Below are 20351 nucleotides of genomic sequence, written 5' to 3' on the forward strand. Positions count from 1 at the left end.
TGATAACCCAAGCCCTGATGCAGCACCCTCTCAGCTCTGACCTCATGTCTATCAAACAATCCATTCAGCAGACAATATCAATACCCCGTACCGCCCACTTACACCCCAACAACTCGGCCCGCGCTGTCGCCGTCGGATCGAGAATCCTCAGTTGTCTCACTCGGTACTCAATGCCGCGGGATTAGTGGCACCCGCGGACCACATCAGCCCCAAGTCGGCCGAGAACTCACAGCATACCAAATCTGACAGTTCTCCCAAGCCCGGGCACTACCTGAATGGGTTCGCTGGGTGCCTAAGAGCCTGATCCGATAGACATATAGCTGATTTTAGTCCCCCCAGTTTAGATGAAGTGGCTTTCCCCCTCTTCCAACCCCCAGGATTCACGAAGCTAACATCCCGTAAAAAGGGCTGCGCCTTGATTAACCGCCGTTCGAGGAAGTAGATCGAAGCGACGAAGCGCGTACGCGCACCTGACAAAGGTCCGATCCGAAGGGCTTGAATAGCCTCGTCCAACTTCACCAGGAGTAGTTCTATCGCCGGTGGAGTGCGATGCCACCATCTTTGTGGGGGACAGACTGATTTTCCGCTGCTGGGCGTTCCGCCGCATTTCCTATTCTTTCTCACGACACTATGACCTCACTATAAGAAAGTAAAAGGTCGAAAACAGGACGTTAAGGAAAGTTGTTTCATTATTTTTGTTCGTACCACGCCACTGAGTTGTTGAAACCTTGACCCAGTCAAAATATCTCTTATCCCATTTCCGCCAATCCCTCAAAACAAACTCGCTACAGTCGCTATACAAACAAACAAAGGGAAAATCTTTTCAACTGGCACAAAGCCCAAATCGCCTTTTTCACATATCCAAGGAAAAACATCACAAAGGAAAATCCGTCTCCCCACGCAGCAGCCATGCCAAGCTCTGTTGACCCCAAACAAGGTCCCTACGACATTGCCATCGTCGGCTCAGGATTAGGAGGTCTGTCCGCCGCCATTGCTCTCCGACGAGCCGGTCACAACGTCACAATCTATGAGAGATACGACTTTGGCGGCGAAGTCGGCGCATCGCTCTCCTGCGCATCAAACGGGTCGCGATTCCTCCAAGAATGGGAGGTAGATGTCTCCAAGGCTAGGCCCGTCATCCTCAAAGACCTAATTCGACATGACTGGAAGACCGGCGAGATATTCGGCACATACCCCCTCGGTGATTACCGCGAGCGTTTTGGAACAGACTATAACAACTTCCACCGAATTGATCTTCACCAACACTTAAAGCACGTGGCCACCACTGAAGACGGCAAGGGAATCCCCGCACAACTCAAAGTCTGGCACAAGGCCGTGGATCTTGATCCCATCACGGGCAAGATCACGTTTGAGAACGGCACTGTGGCCACACACGACGTTATTGTGTGCGCAGATGGCATTCGCAGTCAAATGCGAGAAAAGCTCGGCGTCGTCCCGCACTTTATGCCATCCGATTCTTGCTGCTACCGTTGCATCATTCACATCGACAAGCTGCGGGAGCTGGGCATCCAGGAGTTTGCTGAAAACAGCGCCATTGAGTTTTGGGGAGGCGACGGGATTGACAAGATCGTCATGAGTGCTTGCTCGGATCACGATGTTGTCAGCTGCTACTGCTTCTATCCCGCAGAGAAGAATGACTTGAAAGAAGACGGGTGGAACATCTCGACGACTGGAGAGAACCTGGCTGCAACGTTTCCCGAACTGGATGAGCGGCTGCTGACGCTGTTCCGGAATGCTGACGACATCAAGATGTGGCGGTTGTACAATCATGATCCCTATCCATACTGGGTTAAGGGGAAGTGTTGTCTCTTGGGCGACGCGGCTCATCCCATGATGCCAGATCAGTCTCAAGGTGCCTGCATGGCCATGGAAGATGCTGGAGCACTGGGAATCGTCTTCTCCCCCATGTATGCCGACCTGGACGTAGCGGAGAAGCTCCGCCTATATGAGCTGGAGCGCAAGCCTCGCGCGACTCGAGTCCAGGAGAGCAGCAAACGAGCCAGAACAGATCTCACAGAGCGCATTGGCTGGAGTAGTGCGAAGGACAGACCCGGCAAGTTGACCATCGAAGAAGTGTGCGGCTATGATATGCACGCCCATGTAGCCGAGCTGGTTAAGCAGGGCCAAGCGGCCTGCTAAGTCTTGGGTTTCATCATTTAAATTCCCCCAGTCTGTTTCTCATATTGTATCCTAAGGCTTTCGTGATAGAATTTCGTAAAGTAGCGTAAATGAATATGATGAAGTGATGCAAGGTTTTCACCGAGTTGTGCATTTAAAACACCACCAGCCCGTGCATCTCGTAGTATCGAATTCGTGCCCAGTTCACAATGGCACCCGTGCCTTCTGACTGATCTCGCCGTGACCAAACTCGTTCCACCAAATCTCTGGCATTGTAAATGTAGCCAAACCCACAGGTTCGCTCCATGACCAAAAGCCGGTCTTGGATTACTACGCGATGCTCCAGCTTCCAACATGATCCTCCAGCCATGACCAGAGGGAACAGAATACATGACTCGAGAGGGCTGCCGTATCGAATCTTTTGCACGCAGTCGAGAATGCCCTCGACATACTTGCCGACTTTGGGATCAGTCAACTCGTAGCCCTCAACAATCTGGTGTAGTCGCAGGCGAATTGCATACTCAAAGGCAAGAGTGGCGTGTAGTACATCCTCGGTTGTCGGCGTAAGCGTTGAAACCGCTCTTGACATGCCGCCGTACTCGTATGACCAGTTATTGATCCGATGCTCAATCTCGTTGGCATGTCGTCGGAACGCGGCTTCGGAAGCTTGGTCTACTCTGGTGCTTCGGAGCTCGGCTAACGTGTTGACGCGGTCCACCAGATGGAACAGCTCTTTGGGAATGCCGTAGACGGCCGAGTCTTCTTCATCGGGTGTGGCGGACCAGCTATCAAGGGCCTGGGCTTCGGCAGCCTCATCTCCCATGAGGGGCGGTCTGCATGTCGACGTAGTGGCGGCAGAGTCTAAGAATCGAGCCAGGCGAAGCAGGAACTTGTAATGGCCGGTCATCATATCGCCTTGTTGTTTCCGCAGTGTGACTAATAAGCGCTTTGCGCCTTTAAGGTGGAGCTTCCAGCCTTCGCTCGTGCCATCAAACAGTTCCGTCATGCAGAGCAGCAAGCTACTCACTAGCGCGATGTCTGCGCTGGTCGTATCAACATGCGGTAGAAGTCCTGCCAGAGCTTGTGTAGCCTTGCTCTTGTGCAAGAGACCGCGGTCGCCCATTGCAGGTTGAAGCTTTCGCCAGTGATTCGCCGACAGCGCCAAGATACAATGTAATACCAGGTCGTTGGATTGAGCCATCGGTAGAAGATAGCCATTATACGGGTTTTCCGTCGAAGATCGGCGGGAGAGTATTGAAGACACGATGGTGGAGTAGTGGTTCAGCAGAGCCTTGTCTTGTGGCGCGCTCAGTTGAGGCATGAGCTGTGGCACATAGATTGAGAGCGACTGCGCGGGAGGCACGGAATCTATCGAGGCTGTTGGGCTGCCGTTGCTGATGGGTGTTACTGAGTCGAGCCAGATGGGAGATGATGCCGACATATCCCAAGACAGTTTTTGCGGGCTCATATCGGGCGTGAGTTCGCCAATGATTCCCGATGTAACAGGCATCGCCGTCGACGATGGCATTGTCATGGTAGTCGTAGCCACGGTCATCATCGGCGTCTGCTCCAAGGGTCTATTAAAATTGGCGTAATTGGAATAGCCCATTTGAGAATTCTGGCTGGTGTGGCTGCGATGACTTTGGCTGTCGTAGCTATCATGTCTCCCACTGCTTGAACTAGACGGGCTCGGGCTGTTTCGAATCGGTATGTCTCGCATCATCATCTCAGACGGTTGATGGCCGGATATTTTAGTTGTCGGCACAGGCGCCGCGATGCCATTATCGCCATTGACGTCTTCCTTGATAACATCCTCTGGGGACCCAGAGCCAGGTTTGGATTTGACGTGTCGCTCCGGTGGCCAGGCGCAATCAAGACATAATCGCCGGCAGTCACCGCAGCGCGGTTTTGTCTCGTCGCACTTCTTCTTGCGGCGCTTGCACATCAGGCAACCAGTTTGTACTCGTCTTATCCTGGCTTTGGGAACGTCGCCGTTTGGAGCCTCTTCCGCGGTGCCAGCGGCATTTCTAGGTCGGCACGGCAGACTGAGTCGCACGCACCGCGCGCAAGGTAAACTGCCATCGCAAGCTTGTTTAATCTGTGCGCAGCGATGGCAGACAGGTCGGCTGTCGGATCCCATATTGATATTTGATGCTTTGGTGGTTCTTCGCAGCACAATTGTGAGAGAGGTGGTTAGAAGTCGTGATGCCGGCGGGCCGCCGGAAGTGCTCTTGTGGGTGGCCAAAAGAGGAATCTCGTCGGCGACGGCTCCGTGAGGTCCAGGGAAGACAAAGGTTTTGAGGGACTTTGTTATTGTTTTTAAGCGACGAAAAGCAAGCAGATCCTGCCTGCAATAATTGAAACGGCACTGAATGAAGCGGGAAAAGAGAGATCTAAGATGCAACCGCTGACCGAGGGAGATATGATGGTGGTGGATGGGAATCCAGTTCGGGGGGGGGGGCCAACCGCGTGGCCGATTCGGGTGGAGCGTCGACGACTCTGGAGACTCGGACTGACGATGCGATGGGCAGGACTCGAACTTGACTGGACTAGACATCACACAAGACTGGACTGGCATTGGTTTGACTGGGAAAGACAAAAAGGAGGGGCCAGGGATCCCCGGCAGCGGGTGACAGTGGCGGCACCAGGCCGATTTTGGAGAGTTTGCGGTCGCTCAACTTTTCTGTGAGGGCTCAACTTCTGCAAGGGTTGGCTTTGCTTTGACTTGAGGAGACTCCCAGCACATTTTACGATTCAGACGCGAGCATGCCAAGTTGCTTAGCTACCTAGGTCGTGATGTTGGTGTTGAGAGATGAGGCAACAATGGAGCTTGAGTGCAGTGTTCAGTATTCAGTGTTGAGCCTTATTCTGTCTGGTGTTTGCCAGCAAGTGTTCATCCAGATATGCGGCAAGGGTCGAATCTTCCTGGCTGATTGGACTTGTCCCAGGTGCATGCATCACAGAGACATGACCCAGGACAGGGAACAGTGAGCACGAGATACACGTATCCAAATTGACAGGGTAATCGCATTCATCTTGGAGAAACGAAAAACGCACGGCAGTTCAATGTTTTAGCCAACCTTGTCGACGGACTCTTGAGTCTTGCCCATCAGCCGAGCAGATCTCGCAGTTTCTCGTGCCACCCAGATGATTCGTTGGCCGACACGGAGCCTTTCCGTGGATGCTAGAGTTTCTGGTCGTACCAGACATGGCGGAGATCCCGTTGCAGTAGTAAACTCCGGGCTGGTGATTTGGGAACATTGAATCATTAAACCCACCCCGGCACTGATCCTCATGTTTGCTATTTAAAATCTTGGCTATCGGGAGAATTGACTAGATGGGAAAATTCACAAACATCTAGCCTGATTGATGCTTGATAAACTTTTAGTCCCCTACCAGGTGCGCCACCGTTGTCGACCCTCACCATTACACCAGACGTAACCCAAGGTTTCTGGTTTTGGTTGCAGTGGCGCCTTTGGCCCATGGGCAATATCGACCTGGAATTTCATCTCCATCCATGCCCTGCTACGAGGGCCCTGTTTCATCTGTAATAACATCGCGACTCTGCAGTCACCCAAAGCAAACCAAGTCAACGATGTTCCTGGTCGCTGTGGGAAAGGATAAAGGATTTCAAGCAGGCATTGTGCGAGTTGGTTTGCATGATCCCTGCAGCTGCGCCCTCGCGACTTGGAAGCGCCACCAGTGAACTGGGGTGGGATAGTTGGCCGATTCATCTACTGACCCAGTGTGCTGGGCACGCTAGCTGCACGAAATATCCAAGTAATGTGAAATGCAGCATAAAAATGACAATCATTTGGTGGTGGTACATGATGACTCCTGCGTGCACCACCCTTGGTTGAAGGATTGATGGATGACGTGACTTGAAGACAGCCGTTGTGAAGCTGCTTTCAATGTTCAATGTTGTGAGTGTCAAGTACGATGGATTGGCCGACTATCATTTTTACAGAAAAGACGACTGGAATAGAGCAGTCAGTGCGTATGCTGACACTGTCGTTACTGAGATCCAAAAATATGTATTTATGCCATCACCATTCTCTGCCCATTTACCCTCTTCGGCAAGATGTGGTTCGACACGGACAAACTCAACTAAACCAAACCACGATGTGGGCAACAAATATCCACCCCATCATCATCAATTGGACTGCGCAAGCCACACGCACCGCTGTCTGTGCAACCACGGCTCAAGACAGCCGGCGAGTTATCCTTTACAAAGCTGCAAAGAGACCTTGAATGTGCTACTCCAACAAAGGATCTACATAATGATGCGGAGAAGGACCGACAACACTGTCGTACAGTCTCGTGCGAGTAGGATGCATTCGCTTCAGCTGCGAACATTGAAGCATCAACATCCCACGTGCAAGTATCACCAATATTCTCAAGTTGTGCTGCAAGCACAATCCTACTCTATCTCGGGCGCCTTACGGAGCCTACCCGGGCCAAATACACTTCATCCTTCCACCAGATTGCATTTGCCCTGATTACCGGATGGACGAACCCATGCTACACCATCGTCTTGACCTGCTGTTTTGTTCTGCCGGCGTATTCTGGCTTCAAGTTGGCAGGGTGCCCGCGAATCCTGCAGATTTAGGTCCATATCACGCACGCCATTTCCCACCCCAGCAGACAATCCGTGCCATTCAACTGGTCAAATTTGAGCCACAAGCGTTGATGCGCATCCAACCGTTCAAACAACCACCCACAAACACCAGCCATCCAGGTGGATTAACAATCCACTGCCACCCTCCCCTCCCTAGTTTGCATTCGGTGCAGACTGCGGCCCTTGCCAATACTTTACAGCAGGATCTTGTCTTGTGCTGCAAAATTCGGAGGCATGACAAGGCTCCCAATTGGACAAAAGTTACTCGTTGCAACTCCAACCTTGTGCGCAGTCATGGGGTCAAATCGTCTTACTGGGCAGGATGAGCCGTGTCACGAACTCGAAGCAAATCATGTCCAACCTCGTCTTTTGGTCCTATGCGACAAAGCTAAGCTTTTGGCAAACACATGTCGTGGTCGGTTGACGCACGTGCCTTGGCAAACTTGGCATCGCTGCACAGTGCACTCCGTAATTTTGTTCTTTCCCTGCCTTATATGGAATCTGGGCAGTTCCAGAACTGCTTCTCTTTCTACGCGTCCGTTATCACATCAACGGCAGATTGAAGGTTGGATCATTGTGGAAAAGGGACTCGTGGCTTGCGGGGCCTTGTTGGACCCATTCAATGTTGGGGGCGACGTATCCGATGGCTGGCATGAGACTGTGACCGAGTGACGCTCAGGAAGCATTCTATTTGCCAGCTTCATCAGTAGAGGCCGGCTCGGATTTGCGGCCGAGCTACGCAGCAGAACATGTTTGAATCTGTAACACGGCAATGCTTTTTCATCATTCTCCGTTACACAGGGTAAGACCGGCCGTTGGGCCTCAGGACAAGAATAGCCGGTGAGATTGTGATATTCTCATCTAATCCCATCATGTCTCACAGCTTTGACTCCAGGTGTTCTATTCTTGGCATTTAGCCGGGATACATTCAGGAACTGTCATCAATTCATGATGCAAAGGCAAGGCCAATGCCGGTAAAAGTAAAATCTATGTACAAGTTTATACCAGCCAAGTTCGGCAGATGCCACACTCTGGCTAACTAACACATGATCTCCAATCATATGGATCCAAGCTGCAACCACACGTAACCGCCTTTCTCGCCCCCAACTTTCGAAACACAACCCGCAGTGAACCTGTCATCTCAATCATGAAGAGCCAAACGGATTTCCCTCGCCGTCTTATCAATGAATTCACTCGCCTGCCAGAGATCCTTGTCCATGTGCATAAACGGGTGTGGCACACCCGGGAATCGCTTCAAAGTGACCTCGACGCCATGCTGCACCAATACCTGTGCATACCGCTCGCCTTCGTCTCGCAGCGGATCAGCACCAGCCGTGTATATAACCGTCTTGGCCAGGCCCTTGAAGTTGGGCGCCTTCAAGAGGTTGGCGAACCAGCCGACCTTCTCACGAGCAGCCTTGTGTTCCTCGGGATCGCTCGGCAGAGACGTCCACTTGAGCTTGTCGAACCAAGCCAGACGGCCCCAGTTGAGCGTGGGCGCCATTTCGTTCTCCTGCATCGAGGGGAATGGCGAATCTGCCGCTGAAGCGTACTGCGACAGGTCGTCGATGACGGGAGTTCCCACCGCCACCAGCTTCAACGGAATCGGGCTGGGCTTGTTGTCCCGTGCGAGGTGGGCGAGCGCCAGCGCAATACAGGCTCCTGCCGAGACACCCCCCAATGAGATGCTGTCGGGTTTGATGTTGAATGCTTCCGCTCCGTGCGCGTGGATGTACTTGAGGGCGGCGAAGCTGTCTGTGATGCCGACGGGGAAAGCATGCTCTGGAACCAGACGGTATGCAACGTCAATGACGACAACATTGGCCTTTTTGCAAATATGCCTGCAGATATGTGCTTCGGTGTCGAGGTCACCGAGACCCCAGCCGCCGCCGTGATAGTCGATGTGTACTGGCCATGGGCCTTTGGTATCTGGCTCGTAGACCCGAACGTCGAGCTTTGTGTCGCTGCCGTCGTCGAGGGGGATGTGAGAATCGTAGATGCGTCCCACGTCGGGCGCTGGTCCGGTGCCGTAGCTGTATAGGACGGAATACTTGGATCGTAGAACTTCGAGATCGATTGGTCTCAACGGGGTGTTGGCGACGTTGTCGTTGTACAGCTTCTCAAAGACGGGGTCCAGCTTGCCCGCCATGGAGGGGTGAATTGGCTGCAAGGCCTCGTGCTTGGCGTCGGAGTTGGCCATGCTGTGGTATCGGCGTCTGACAAGGTGGAAGTGTGGACAAGGAGATATTGAGGTAGCGGAATATGCCCAATTGCGAGAAGCAATGAAGAGAAGACAAAGATATTTAAAAGATGGAGGGAATTCTGAAGCGCGATGTCTGCGAACTGCACCTCGAAAAGCTTACCGCGGGCCGCCGAGCTATGTACCTTCAGATGCCCAACTAAGGCGTGGTGGGGTCGAGTCCCGTGGGATTTGATCAAATGCAGCTTTGCAAACCCACCAGACTGGTCGTGTCTCGTTGAGGATGACTGCTCAAACTCGGCTTCATCCAAATCGCGAAGTTGCCGCCGCGGGGTTGTTTGGCTTCATTGCTCCAGTTGAGCGCACCGTCGCTACATGAGCTGCCAGGCACAAGTTGAGACCGCCGTCAGATTGCGCATCATCCGCTTTGGTCTACAGGAATTGCGAGAGTGGTAGTTTGTGCTGCCAGCCACTCCCGCCAAGGGCATCCACGTAAATTCCGATGTATTGGGTCCGACGCTTGTGGTTTGCCTCGAAGCTTTCCCTGGGCCCCCAAATTCCGGTTCTGGAATGAGGAACGGGCCTGAACCTATCCGCGGTTCGTGCACCCGCCTCCGAGATGTGTGGTGTCGTGAATGTAATGCGAGCAATTGATCCGACAAACAGGCGGGGCTTCCACCAGGAGCTGAGGACTCTCCAGTTCCGACGGCGACAGACAGCCAGACGACGTCAGCCAGATACGTCAAGTCTGTTTGGCCTCGTTACTGTGCACAGAGCAATCTGGGGCAGCCATGTCAACTTGATTCTATTTCTGATTGACATCTTATCTGGAGTGGTGAGGACCCGATTCGAAATAGTCTGCCATGTTTCTAGAAGGAATTGAGGCTATTCCCGGTCGGCTTTGATTTACTTCACGTCACCCTAGACCAGGCAAGCTGCACCCAACACCTCGATTGGTCTCCCTCCAGCCTGGCCGGAATCCCAACTCACTGAATACTTAAGCATATTTGCGTGCTGGTACATATGTACGTTTGCAAAATGGCGGTTGAGAGAATACTTCCACGCATTTCCGGGCCAATTGATTGCTCCCCATCAATACTCTCCGGTATCATCCACCCTGTTGCACAAATGGCAGATACATTTACACGACGTGCAGTTTTCCACAACATAGACGCACCCCAGCAAGCCATAACCATCTCAACAAGCATCATCTTCCCAAACAGGCAGGCCAATTCAAATCAAATTGTTCCTCACCAGACCTTACGCTTATCCCCCGCTCCTCGTATTGTCGCGTTCACCACATTCTCCCATTCCAGCCAATTCCCCGACCGGCAAACCACCTAAAAATACAGGGATTTAGACTGTCAAAATACGCTTATTTCCAAGATCCTCATCCAAAAAGTCCACTCAACCCGGAACCTTCGTCATGGTGATTACCCGACGTGAACTGCTCATTCTGCCTAATAACACCAAACGTCCGTATTAAAACCACCATCCACCTAACTTAATACTCTTACTCCAAACCCATTTCCAGTCGTAGCCACCATGAAGCCATCTACTCTCCTCGCTGCCCTCCCGGCAGCCCTCGCAACAACAACCGTATTCCCACCACCACCAGGATACAAAGTATCATGGCAGTCCCTCCAACTCACCGACGACAAGCGCCTCGACCCCTTCAACTCCTCCCACACCCGACGCATCATGGTCTCCAAATTCACACCCGTCCCGTCCCACCTCTGCAAGAAGACATGTCGCGTGCCCTACATGCCACCCACGGTAGCCAAGTTCGAAGACGACATCCTAACTGCCTACCTAGGCGACGCGGGCTGGCCGCAGGGACTCCTGTCCACGCTTCAACTAGAGCTATGCTGCGAGACGCACCCGCACGCCAACACGCATCAGAAATATCCCAAGATTTTGTTCGGCACGGGCTTAAACACCACGAGGCTTACATACTCAGCCATTGGCCAGCAGCTATCTAGTCTGGGGTACGAGATCATCATCATGGACCACCCGTACGAGACGGACGTGGTTCAATTCCCTAACGGGGACATCATTTTTGGGGGTAGAATTGCGCCTGACCCAAATAACACTGCTGCCTTGGAATTCGGACTCAATGCTCGCACTGCAGACGTCTCTTTCGTTCTGGATACATTCAAGATCTGCAAGACGGTGTATGTGGGCCAGTCATTTGGGGGTGCTTCCGCCGCGGCAGCGTTGTTGAATGAGTCTCGAATCGTGGCTGGTTCAAACTTGGATGGTGCGCTATGGGGACCCGTGCTGCAAAAGGGCGTGAGCAGGCCGTTCTTCACGATTGGTGCTGAGGGACACAGGGAGGCTGATAAGTCGTGGGATGTGTTTTATAAAGCAATGGATGAGAAACATCCCGACGTGTGGGTAAAGGAGATTGCGGTAAAAAATGCTTCGCATGGGAGTTTTTGGGATACCGTCATCATGGGCGACATGACGGGGCTGAGGGGCAAGAATGAGGCTCTGGATGCTTTCTTTGGCAAGATGACTGGAAAGCGGGCGATGGAAGTCTTGAGAGCGTATATGGGCGATTTTATTGACTTCACATTACGTGGGAAAGGGGAGGGTTTGTTGAAGGGCCCGAGTGATAAGTTTCCCGACGTCACATTTATAAAAGAGTAGGCCTGTATGGTTTCTTGCTCGTTATGTACATATATATATGGCTAGATATACTTGCTAGTTCGAGATATGTAAACAGCCAAACACATGGGTCAATGCAATATTAAAAAAATACCTCCAATGCATGCTCTATATTCATGAAAAGTTTGCCATAATAGTGATATCGGATGCTGTATTAATAGAATGCATATCATTACAACTTGTGATACATGGCATAAGGTCGTATTCTCATGAAGAAGTATGTTTGTTCAACAGTGGTGGCGATGTCGGGGGTGTTGCGGCATCTGGTGTGATGGTACCTGGCTCCTCGCTTAAGGCGCCGCTTGCCATAATTGATGGATTCGCCAGCGGAGAGGAATGATGTGGTGTTGATGGAGACCCTGGTGATGTCTCTTGTCTAGGGGGTGAGTGGTGTCGATAAGGGTTGATATGTACTGGGGACGGCACTTCTAGAGTGTCCCTACGTGCTCTCTGTCTACCTCTGTTTCCGTTTGGTCCAGAAGGAAGAGTTGCCACGGGATGTAGCTCGTATGAGCTGCGTTCGCCGACTGGTAACGTACTGGCACGCTGTCGAATACCCCCAGATGCTGAAAGTGCTGGAGACGCTGATCGGGATAGTTCTGGTCGTGGCGAGAAATCTCTAGATGTACGTATGCCATCAAGTGCGTGCCCAGACGGTCCAGCTCCAATAAAACTGCTTGCCCTCGATCGAGATGCATGAACAGCAAGGGTGCCATCCGGCTCAATTCGCTGACTGTAAATCTCTTTGACTCGATTGAGATCGCGATTTCTCTCCTTCTCACCTGGAATCTCAGGAAACTCAAGGGCTGGGCCGTCTCTGAACTTTGATATATCAAATGAGTCTTGAGTGGCTGTGCCTAGGGTATGCCCAACAGAAGTCAAAAACTCTGCTACTCGGTGGCGACTTCCGCCCTCCACAGTTCCGGCCGTTGAGCTTGCTATGGTTGTTTGCCCAGTCATCACGCGTTTCAACGTAGCCAGACTGTATCTCTTTGGGGGCACACCATCCCGCGATTCCATCTCGTGAAGTGAGCTTGACGCACTCGTCGAATCAGGACCATGGGCGCCGGCAAATCTTTCCTCCATGGGTGGTCGTGAGTGCTCAACCATGGCTTCATGTGGACTTTCGGAGACTGCGTTGCTTGAGGTCTGGCTTGCTGGCCGTCGAGTCATGGATCCCGGTGAAGGGTGATGCGAGCATTTGCATTGGCATACTTCTGCTGGAGGAGGGTAGCCACGGTCATTTGTGTCCATGCCAGTAGCCAAAAGCAGATATAAGGAGCCAACAATGGCAAGCCCTGTACCAACAATAGGACCCCATTGACCTATAACGTTTTGGCATTTATTAGCCCCTGATTTATGCTTTAGACAAGTTGACAAAACACTTACCAATACTTGCCATGGGCTCATTCTCATACCTGACCTGGGTGCTGAAGAAATTTGTTTCCCCAACGACTAAAATTGCAAATCCGGCGGCAGCAAATACGGGAACAATTGCTACGCTCATGAAAAATCGAATGGTTTCATTGACCCGGTTCATCTTGCCTACAGTGGCCCCATTAGTGCCCTGAATCGGCTCATTGATACCCAGGTCGTTATCGAGTCCCCATCCAAACCGCGATTTGAAATTGATTTCCAAAATCTTGTCCATCATGGATGCCAACCAAAGAATAGCATGAACACAACATGCGGCACTAAGGAGCGTTGCTGTGCCAAATGTGAGCTTGTCCGGGGCTGGTATCACATATTTGTTGTTGGCTGCACCACCACGCATTGGTGATTGAGGTCCGGTGCTGTCGGTGCAGTTCATTCCGCATTGGGGCTGTCTATCCAAAGGAAAGTCTTTGATTGTTGATGGAATTGCGGCGCCATCGTAAATCCCAGAGCAGTTGATGGGGTTGGCTCTGTAAAACTCGACGGTTAAGCTTAACAATCCTAGATGGAGGGCAAGTTGAATTAGCTCACGAGGCAGCGTCTCAAGGGATTGGCTAGCACCTTAAACGATATATGCTAAGCTCAATAAAGCTTACCAGAAAGAATGAGACCAGCCCAGAGAAAGATGGCATTCCGAGCCGGGTCGTAAAAGTAAGTTCTTGACAGTCTGACAGTGACTGGGGCCGCCAAGATGCCAATTGCGCAAAGTTGGAAAGCACCATAGATGTCCATGTCAACAGCGCCTGTTGCATTCTCCACGGTCAGTTATGCAATCGACAACGGAGTCACCAGACGCCCTTTGGTAAGTCGGGCGCATACATACCATCTCGATGGAATGCTGCTAGAGCAATGCCGTGAAGGGCAGCTACCGCTGGCAGCAACAAGGCGGCGGCAATACACGCATTTTGAACCCATTCTGATTTGCGGCCAAATACACACGCTGCTATGAGGACGTAGTATCTGCGAATAAGTGTTAAACCTCCCAGTTCAACTCTACATTGCCAAGACGGGAAGTGTCTGGGGCAGTGCTTGGCCAGATCGCTGTGTGGAGAAATTCACTTACAAGATTCGAGAGCCTGGCCCGTATTGACCAGAAACTGGCCAGGCACAGACGACATCTACCCCAGGTCCAAAGGCATCTGTATCATTTCGTAAGAAAATATGGCTCGTTGTTTCCGCAATTGCCTGGCTGACGGTGGTGCTCATCAGTTGGGCGGATGACAAAGCTGGCATGACCTTAACCCATGCCGTTACCGCTGGCGGGGGTTGGCTCTGAAGTCTCAGACAAACACAGGTATGGCGCGATGAAGGGGGAACAAATGCTTGTGGCCGAAGTTGTCTCAATTGTCTCCTGTGGATGGCGAAGGGTGAGGATGATTTAAAAGTGACAGTTTGAGAACCATCGCCCGCCAAGACCAGAGGTCGGTTAGTCAAGCAGATCCTGTGTCATCCAACAACCCGAGCGAGGGTCGTTTCCGTCTTGCTCGCGTTTTCCAGAAGATGAGGCTGACCACATGCCTGCCGCTTTGATCCCTCTCCAGGCGACACAGAAATGCCCACATCGCCAACGACTGGGGCAACGGACGGCGACGGGAACAAAGAGCAACATTGATCAATGTGGCTGCTGATGCGACCTGCAAACCGCATGTAAGCTAGCGAATTATGACCACCACAAGAGTGGAGAGCACATCACTTGTGGTTGACGGATGGTCCAGGGTTGACCATTACCCTCGTCGAAGCCCGCTATGTCATGGCCCAGGCAACAGAATAATGGACCGGCTAGTGCAGGTTTGGAGAAGAGCGTCGCTCGCGATGTGGGCATGAAGTTTGTAGACGAATTACGAGTAGAAAAGGTGCGCATGATAATGGAGGGTGGCTGTGCCCGCATCGCTCCCTCGAGATGTTCTGGTCTCGTCTGGGTAGCGCTGTCTGTCGACATGAGAATTTGACAACTCTGTTGGTTTGGTTGGTGGTGGTCCTTGACACTTTTGGTTTCTTTGTTTCTTTTCTGGTGGCGTCAACTCATCTTGACTCCGTTGCAAGGGAGGGAAATAACCCTGGTTGCTCCTTCCTTCACAATCAACTGGGGTCACGGGTTCTCTTCGTTTGGCACAAACCAGCCTCAACATTGAACCCTTCACATTTCATCACAGCAACCGGTGCACTATCAAGGACGCCATTTCATTTTTCAGTGTCTTACTTGTCCAAGGGAACTGCAAAAGCGCAAGAGTCAGGAACGTAGCAACGGCAATGTTATCCGATTTTGTCTTGTTGCTTGATTGTCTGCGTTCTGATGCAATCTTGGCCTGACCGAATGCTGTGTTTGGGTTAAATACGGCTTGGCAGCACACTGCATATGTACATAGCCTTGGCCGCACAGCCTTTGACAATCTGAGGGCTGTCCAATGATTGACCGTTGAAGTCGAACCAGCCGAAGGTAAGTTTTGCTTCCGGACCGCCCAGCAAACGCATGGCAAGTTTTTCTTAAACTCCAGCTTCCCGAACCCCAGCCGCCACGGATTCTCCATCACAGCTCATCTGTGTCACATTGGTGTTTATTGGCGATATTGTTACCGAGGCGCGAAGAAGCAAATGATTCGAATACTGTTTCCCATGACCAGGGAATATGGCTGACTGATTCGGCGCAAACAGGATTCGCAACTTTTTTTCTTGACACTCTCATCTCACCATTGCGGGGCATCAATAATTCAGCTTTACGGTGCCTGAACAGGGATATTCAGTTTTGGTGCAGTTGACAGGAGACAAGCTTGTGCAGTGAGGAATCCATTGAGTTGGTCCCTCATCGTAGCAATCTTTGTCTCTGGAGAGTCCATTTCCGACTTATTAAGCCCGTTTCGCGACACTTGGCCAACATGGATGACGATGTATCACTGGACACGACCAAAATCCGGGACTGGCGATCCATTGTGACGCTTGTCGTCTTCGTTCTCACGAGTATGTACACACCTCATGGCCATCAGAAGATGGCCTGGCCTCGACTTAACTGACTCTCTGAAGATATTAATGTGCTTTTCCCGTTTCACATACCATTTTTCATACCGCGAAAAGTGTGGAATGGGATGGTAGATGCTTTGAGTTTCATCAGAATCATTCCGCCGAGAAACTCTACATCACAGTATGAGGCAGATGGCGATAATGAAAATGGCAAGGTTAAGCCTTACGTCAGGCTGAATTTCCCCATGAACTTTGTTACTGCGCCATTGATAGCGGATCTTTTCTTGCTCGCCATTCTGGCTATCGGACGCAAAGAAGTGCATGATGGCACGCTCGGCGCTGACAATATCTCTCCCATTGATATTATGGCATTCTTTATTACTCTGGCATACATCGCCATTTCTATCGATGCATCTGGATTGATTCGATATCTTGCCTTCAAGGTCCTGCAATGGGGAGGCAAAGTTGGACACCGCCTGTTCTTCTTCCTCTACTCCTTCTTCTTCCTTCTTGGCAGCTTTATCGGGAACGATCCAATTATTCTCTCTGGCACAGCTTTTCTCGCCTACATGACAAGGGTTTCCAGCAACATTGTCCATCCTCGAGCGTGGATTCACACCCAATTTGCGGTAGCAAACATCGCTTCGGCTATTCTTGTATCCTCCAATCCAACAAACTTGGTCCTTGCTGGAGCTTTCCAAATCAGATTCATCAACTACACAGCGAACATGATTGTTCCGGTTGTAGTGACTGCCGTTGTGCTTTTCCCGTTTCTTCTATACATTGTCTTCGCGAACGAGGCCCTCATCCCATACTCAATTAAAATGCACGAATTACCGCCAGAGGCCAGGACCAAGAAACCGGTCAATCCAAATATCCCGCATGCCCGTGGACAGATGGAAGAAGAGGAAAACAATGCGTCCAATGACGAGCAAACCAAACTGCTTTCACTTGAAGAGATTATGAACCCGTTCTTGGATAAAGGGGGTGCAGCATTTGGTGCTGTCATCATGGCGGCCACTCTTATAACGGTTTTGGTCATCAATGCCGTCAGCACCGGTACGGAGGCTCACCCTGTTTTCTGGGTAACGCTACCCGCCGCGTTCGTGATGTTTTGTTGGGATATTGGCTTTGGTTGGTATCATCGTGAGGAAACAAGACAAATTGCTCGCAGAGGCCGGCTAGAGGTTGAGAATGCACGAGCGGAGAGAGCACTCCGGGAAGCTGAGCAAGCAAGATCTTTGGATGAGAATGCAATCAATGGAGGCGCACATGCGTACGAGCTCAAGGAGCATCCCTCAAACACTGCACAGGATAAGAATGGCTCGGGTGGTGTAAACGCGGCAATTCCCTCGCCGCCCGCAATTCTTGTATCCGAAAACACTGACGGCACAGCGATTGTTACCACATCTTCTTCCGAGTCGGTGGCATCACTGCCAACGCCGATAGGTGAGGATCAAAAAGGGAAGACGATGGCAGACGATGAGAAGTCGACTGTATACCAAAACTCTAAGCTAGACCGTATTGCATCTGCATCTCCAACTCCAGGGATGTTTGTGTCATCTTCTAGCGGCGAAGTTGACGAGCACAGACGTGCATCACGAGAATTGTCATTTCATCAGGCAGATGGCCCCGCAAACCTGGTTTCGCTAGCAAAAGATGGCTTCAGGTGGTGCCAGGAGACATTCCCTACAGCAGCAGCGGTGCTCCTGCATTTGCCATTTGCTCTAGTTCCATTTGCATTCTCCATGTTTGTGTTGGTGCAAGCACTGGTAACCAAAGGTTGGATCCCTGTGTTTGCCTACGGTTGGGATCACTGGGTAAAGAAGACTGGAACAGTTGGTGCCATTGGCGGAATGGGATTTCTCTCCGTTGTGCTTTGCAATGTATGATTCCAAACCAGTTTTTTTTTTTTTTTTTTCGTTTGACTGGGTACTAACTTTTGCGCAGTTTGCCGGCACAAACATTGGCACTACGATCTTGCTATCCCGAGTCATTCAAACATGGCAAAAGATCAATACTGTGAACCAGACAGACATCAGTGACCGCACGTTCTGGGCTACCGTGTACAGCATGGCCATTGGGGTGAATTATGGCGCATTCAGTACGGCGTTCAGCGCGTCGCTGGCCGGACTCCTTTGGAGAGACATCTTGTCTCGCAAGCACATCCACGTGCAAGGACTTGAATTCGCCCGTGTCAACCTCCCAATCATCGCGATTGCCATGATCGTTGGCTGCGCCGTTTTGACCGGTCAAGTGTATATTGTGCGAAGTGATAGACCTTACAATCACAGTTAGGTAATGGCATTTCTATAGAATTTCGGCCGCTGAATACACCAGATATTTTTGGGTATTTCTGCTTTGAATAGGACAGCACGAGGTAAAACGGAGGGCGAGAAAATACCCACGCAGTTAGCATTGGAAAAGGACATCATGTACCGTCTTGATGAGCATCTTGGGTCGCAATGGGCGCATCAGAGTTATAGCGATAGATATACGAAATGCAATGAGCCACGACTACCAATTGGTTTGAAGAGCAACAACGGTTGGAGTGACATTCCCACGGTCCAACGGAACCATGTCAACACCGCATAGTGGTCCGGTGTAACGCGGTGGCAACGATGAGCTGATGAGATCACCGTCTTGGACTCTTGGCTAAGTAGAGAAGCGGGCCTTTGCCTTCAACATTGCGAGCTTTTATTAGAGGTATACACGGAGCTTTCCCATCAGCCTCACTAAAAACCCGTATTGTCGGGTTCAATTGTATCCATGGGAGCATCAATGCCTTGAAAGATCTAATTGGTCAAATTTACAAGACTCTCTCGCGACTGGTCGATAAAACGAGAGATGTAGGCCTTCCCTTCGTAATGAGCTATATTAATAGCATGTGTCTCAAAGCACGGTCGACTTTGAACTAGTTTGTGTATATATTCAGAATTTCAGACATTCTCATCCATAGACCAGACTCTTCGAACTTGCCTAATAACTGACCTGGTGACAAAAAAGCCCGCCCAGCAAAGTCGAAACCGAAACATGGTGCCCATGAACGTACGTGTAGTTCTGGAGGAACGGCCGACAGAGAGCATCATCCCGGGACGAACATTTCGCAAAGAGACTGTCCCCGTGCCATCACCAAAGGATTTGCAGGATGGCGAGATCCTCGTCGAGGTTTTGTTGATTTCTATGGAACCAGCAATGAGAGGCTGGTTGAACGGTATAGCTACCCTAAGTACCTCGCTCAGCTGCCAATCGGTCCCTTCCCAGAAGAATATCTGTTAGAAAAATATCAAAACTAACACGAAACTACGGCCTATATTTGTAGATACAAGATCCTATCTTCCCCCAGTCCAAATTGGCGAAACTATGCGCAGCTTCTCCGCAGCTTGTGTCCTGGCCTCCAAAAGCACACAAGCCCAAGTGGGTGACATCGTGGTAGCAGTAAGCGGCTGGACGCAGTACGCCATCGTCCCCGAAGGCAAATTTGAACCAGCGTCCATTTTCCCTAAATATAAAAACATCCAAGAGCTCCTATCCACTTATGGCTTGACGGGTATGACTGCCTGGGCAGGAATGACACAAATCGGCGACCCGAAGCCGGGCGAGACGGTCGTCGTGTCCGCCGCGGCCGGCGCAACGGGCAGTATTGCGGGACAGATCGCGAAGATTAAGGGTGCGCGCGTGATTGGTATTTGCGGCGGCGAGAAGAAGTGTAGATATATCCGGGAGGAGCTTGGCTTTGACGTGGCCTTGGATTATAAGGCGCCTGATTTCAGGGACAAGTTCCTGGAAGCTACGAAGGACTTTATTGATGTTTGTTTCGATAATGGTACGTGTGATTGCTTTGAAAGTTTGACAGACGGACATGTTGACGAAAATCTAGTTGGCTTTGAAACTCTGGACATGTGTCTGGGCCAGGCTAATAAGGGAGCTCGCTTCATCCAGTGTGGCATGGTTGCGAAGTATAGCACCAATGCTACGGATGTGACTTTGACGAACTACTTCAAAGTGATTTCTATGAGGATCAAGACTCAAGGGTTTGTGGTCACGGATTATGCTGATAAGTGGTCAAAGGCGCGGGAGGAGATGGCGCAGTGGGTTGAGCAGGGTCAGCTTAAGAGTGCTGTGACTGTTGTCGATGGGGGTTTGGATGTGGTGGAGGAAGCGCTTCTCAAGTTGTTTTCTGGGTATAATACGGGAAAGATGCTTGTCAGGGTTAAGGATGAGTCTGAACCTCCGGCAGAGTTGTGAGAGCTATGATCTGGGAAGTTTACGCCTAACCACGCGAGACATGGGAGAAATAGCGTCAAATACCAAGTTCCAATTCTTGCTTCTCAT

General features: G+C 51.1%; 7 protein-coding genes across 7 annotated transcripts; 4 read left to right on the forward strand and 3 right to left on the reverse strand.

The window, feature by feature from the left end:
- Window positions 1–909: 909 nt before the first annotated feature.
- Window positions 910–2160, forward strand: VFPPC_07714 (salicylate hydroxylase; the record flags this gene model as incomplete). Its single annotated transcript, XM_018286530.1, has 1 exon — window positions 910–2160. The coding sequence occupies one exon, from the start codon at window positions 910–912 to the stop codon at window positions 2158–2160; it is 1251 nt and encodes a 416-aa protein (XP_018143195.1).
- Window positions 2161–2293: 133 nt separating this feature from the next.
- On the reverse strand, window positions 2294–4279 carry VFPPC_14287 (fungal transcriptional regulatory protein; the record flags this gene model as incomplete). Its single annotated transcript, XM_018292056.1, has 1 exon — window positions 2294–4279. One exon carries the CDS (start codon window positions 4277–4279, stop codon window positions 2294–2296), a length of 1986 nt encoding a protein of 661 aa, XP_018143196.1.
- Window positions 4280–7898: 3619 nt separating this feature from the next.
- Window positions 7899–8957, reverse strand: VFPPC_07716 (esterase; the record flags this gene model as incomplete). Its single annotated transcript, XM_018286531.1, has 1 exon — window positions 7899–8957. The coding sequence occupies one exon, from the start codon at window positions 8955–8957 to the stop codon at window positions 7899–7901; it is 1059 nt and encodes a 352-aa protein (XP_018143197.1).
- A 1545-nt stretch (window positions 8958–10502) lies between these two features.
- VFPPC_07717 (lipase) lies at window positions 10503–11609 on the forward strand (the record flags this gene model as incomplete). Its single annotated transcript, XM_018286532.1, has 1 exon — window positions 10503–11609. One exon carries the CDS (start codon window positions 10503–10505, stop codon window positions 11607–11609), a length of 1107 nt encoding a protein of 368 aa, XP_018143198.1.
- A 225-nt stretch (window positions 11610–11834) lies between these two features.
- Window positions 11835–14294, reverse strand: VFPPC_07718 (CoA-transferase family III; the record flags this gene model as incomplete). Its single annotated transcript, XM_018286533.1, has 5 exons — window positions 11835–12952; window positions 13017–13562; window positions 13658–13804; window positions 13885–14021; window positions 14125–14294. The coding sequence occupies 5 exons, from the start codon at window positions 14292–14294 to the stop codon at window positions 11835–11837; spliced, it is 2118 nt and encodes a 705-aa protein (XP_018143199.1).
- Window positions 14295–15934: 1640 nt separating this feature from the next.
- Window positions 15935–18314, forward strand: VFPPC_07720 (arsenite efflux transporter ArsB-like; the record flags this gene model as incomplete). The annotated part of the gene is made up of 3 exons (XM_018286534.1): window positions 15935–16016; window positions 16080–17902; window positions 17967–18314. The coding sequence occupies 3 exons, from the start codon at window positions 15935–15937 to the stop codon at window positions 18312–18314; spliced, it is 2253 nt and encodes a 750-aa protein (XP_018143200.1).
- A 735-nt stretch (window positions 18315–19049) lies between these two features.
- Window positions 19050–20264, forward strand: VFPPC_07721 (amidase; the record flags this gene model as incomplete). The annotated part of the gene is made up of 3 exons (XM_018286535.1): window positions 19050–19230; window positions 19339–19842; window positions 19897–20264. The coding sequence occupies 3 exons, from the start codon at window positions 19050–19052 to the stop codon at window positions 20262–20264; spliced, it is 1053 nt and encodes a 350-aa protein (XP_018143201.1).
- Between the last annotated feature and the right edge of the window lie 87 nt (window positions 20265–20351).

The sequence above is a fragment of the Pochonia chlamydosporia genome, chromosome 4 (assembly GCF_001653235.2).
Source record: "Pochonia chlamydosporia 170 chromosome 4, whole genome shotgun sequence".
In the NCBI taxonomy this organism is placed as follows: domain Eukaryota; kingdom Fungi; phylum Ascomycota; class Sordariomycetes; order Hypocreales; family Clavicipitaceae; genus Pochonia; species Pochonia chlamydosporia.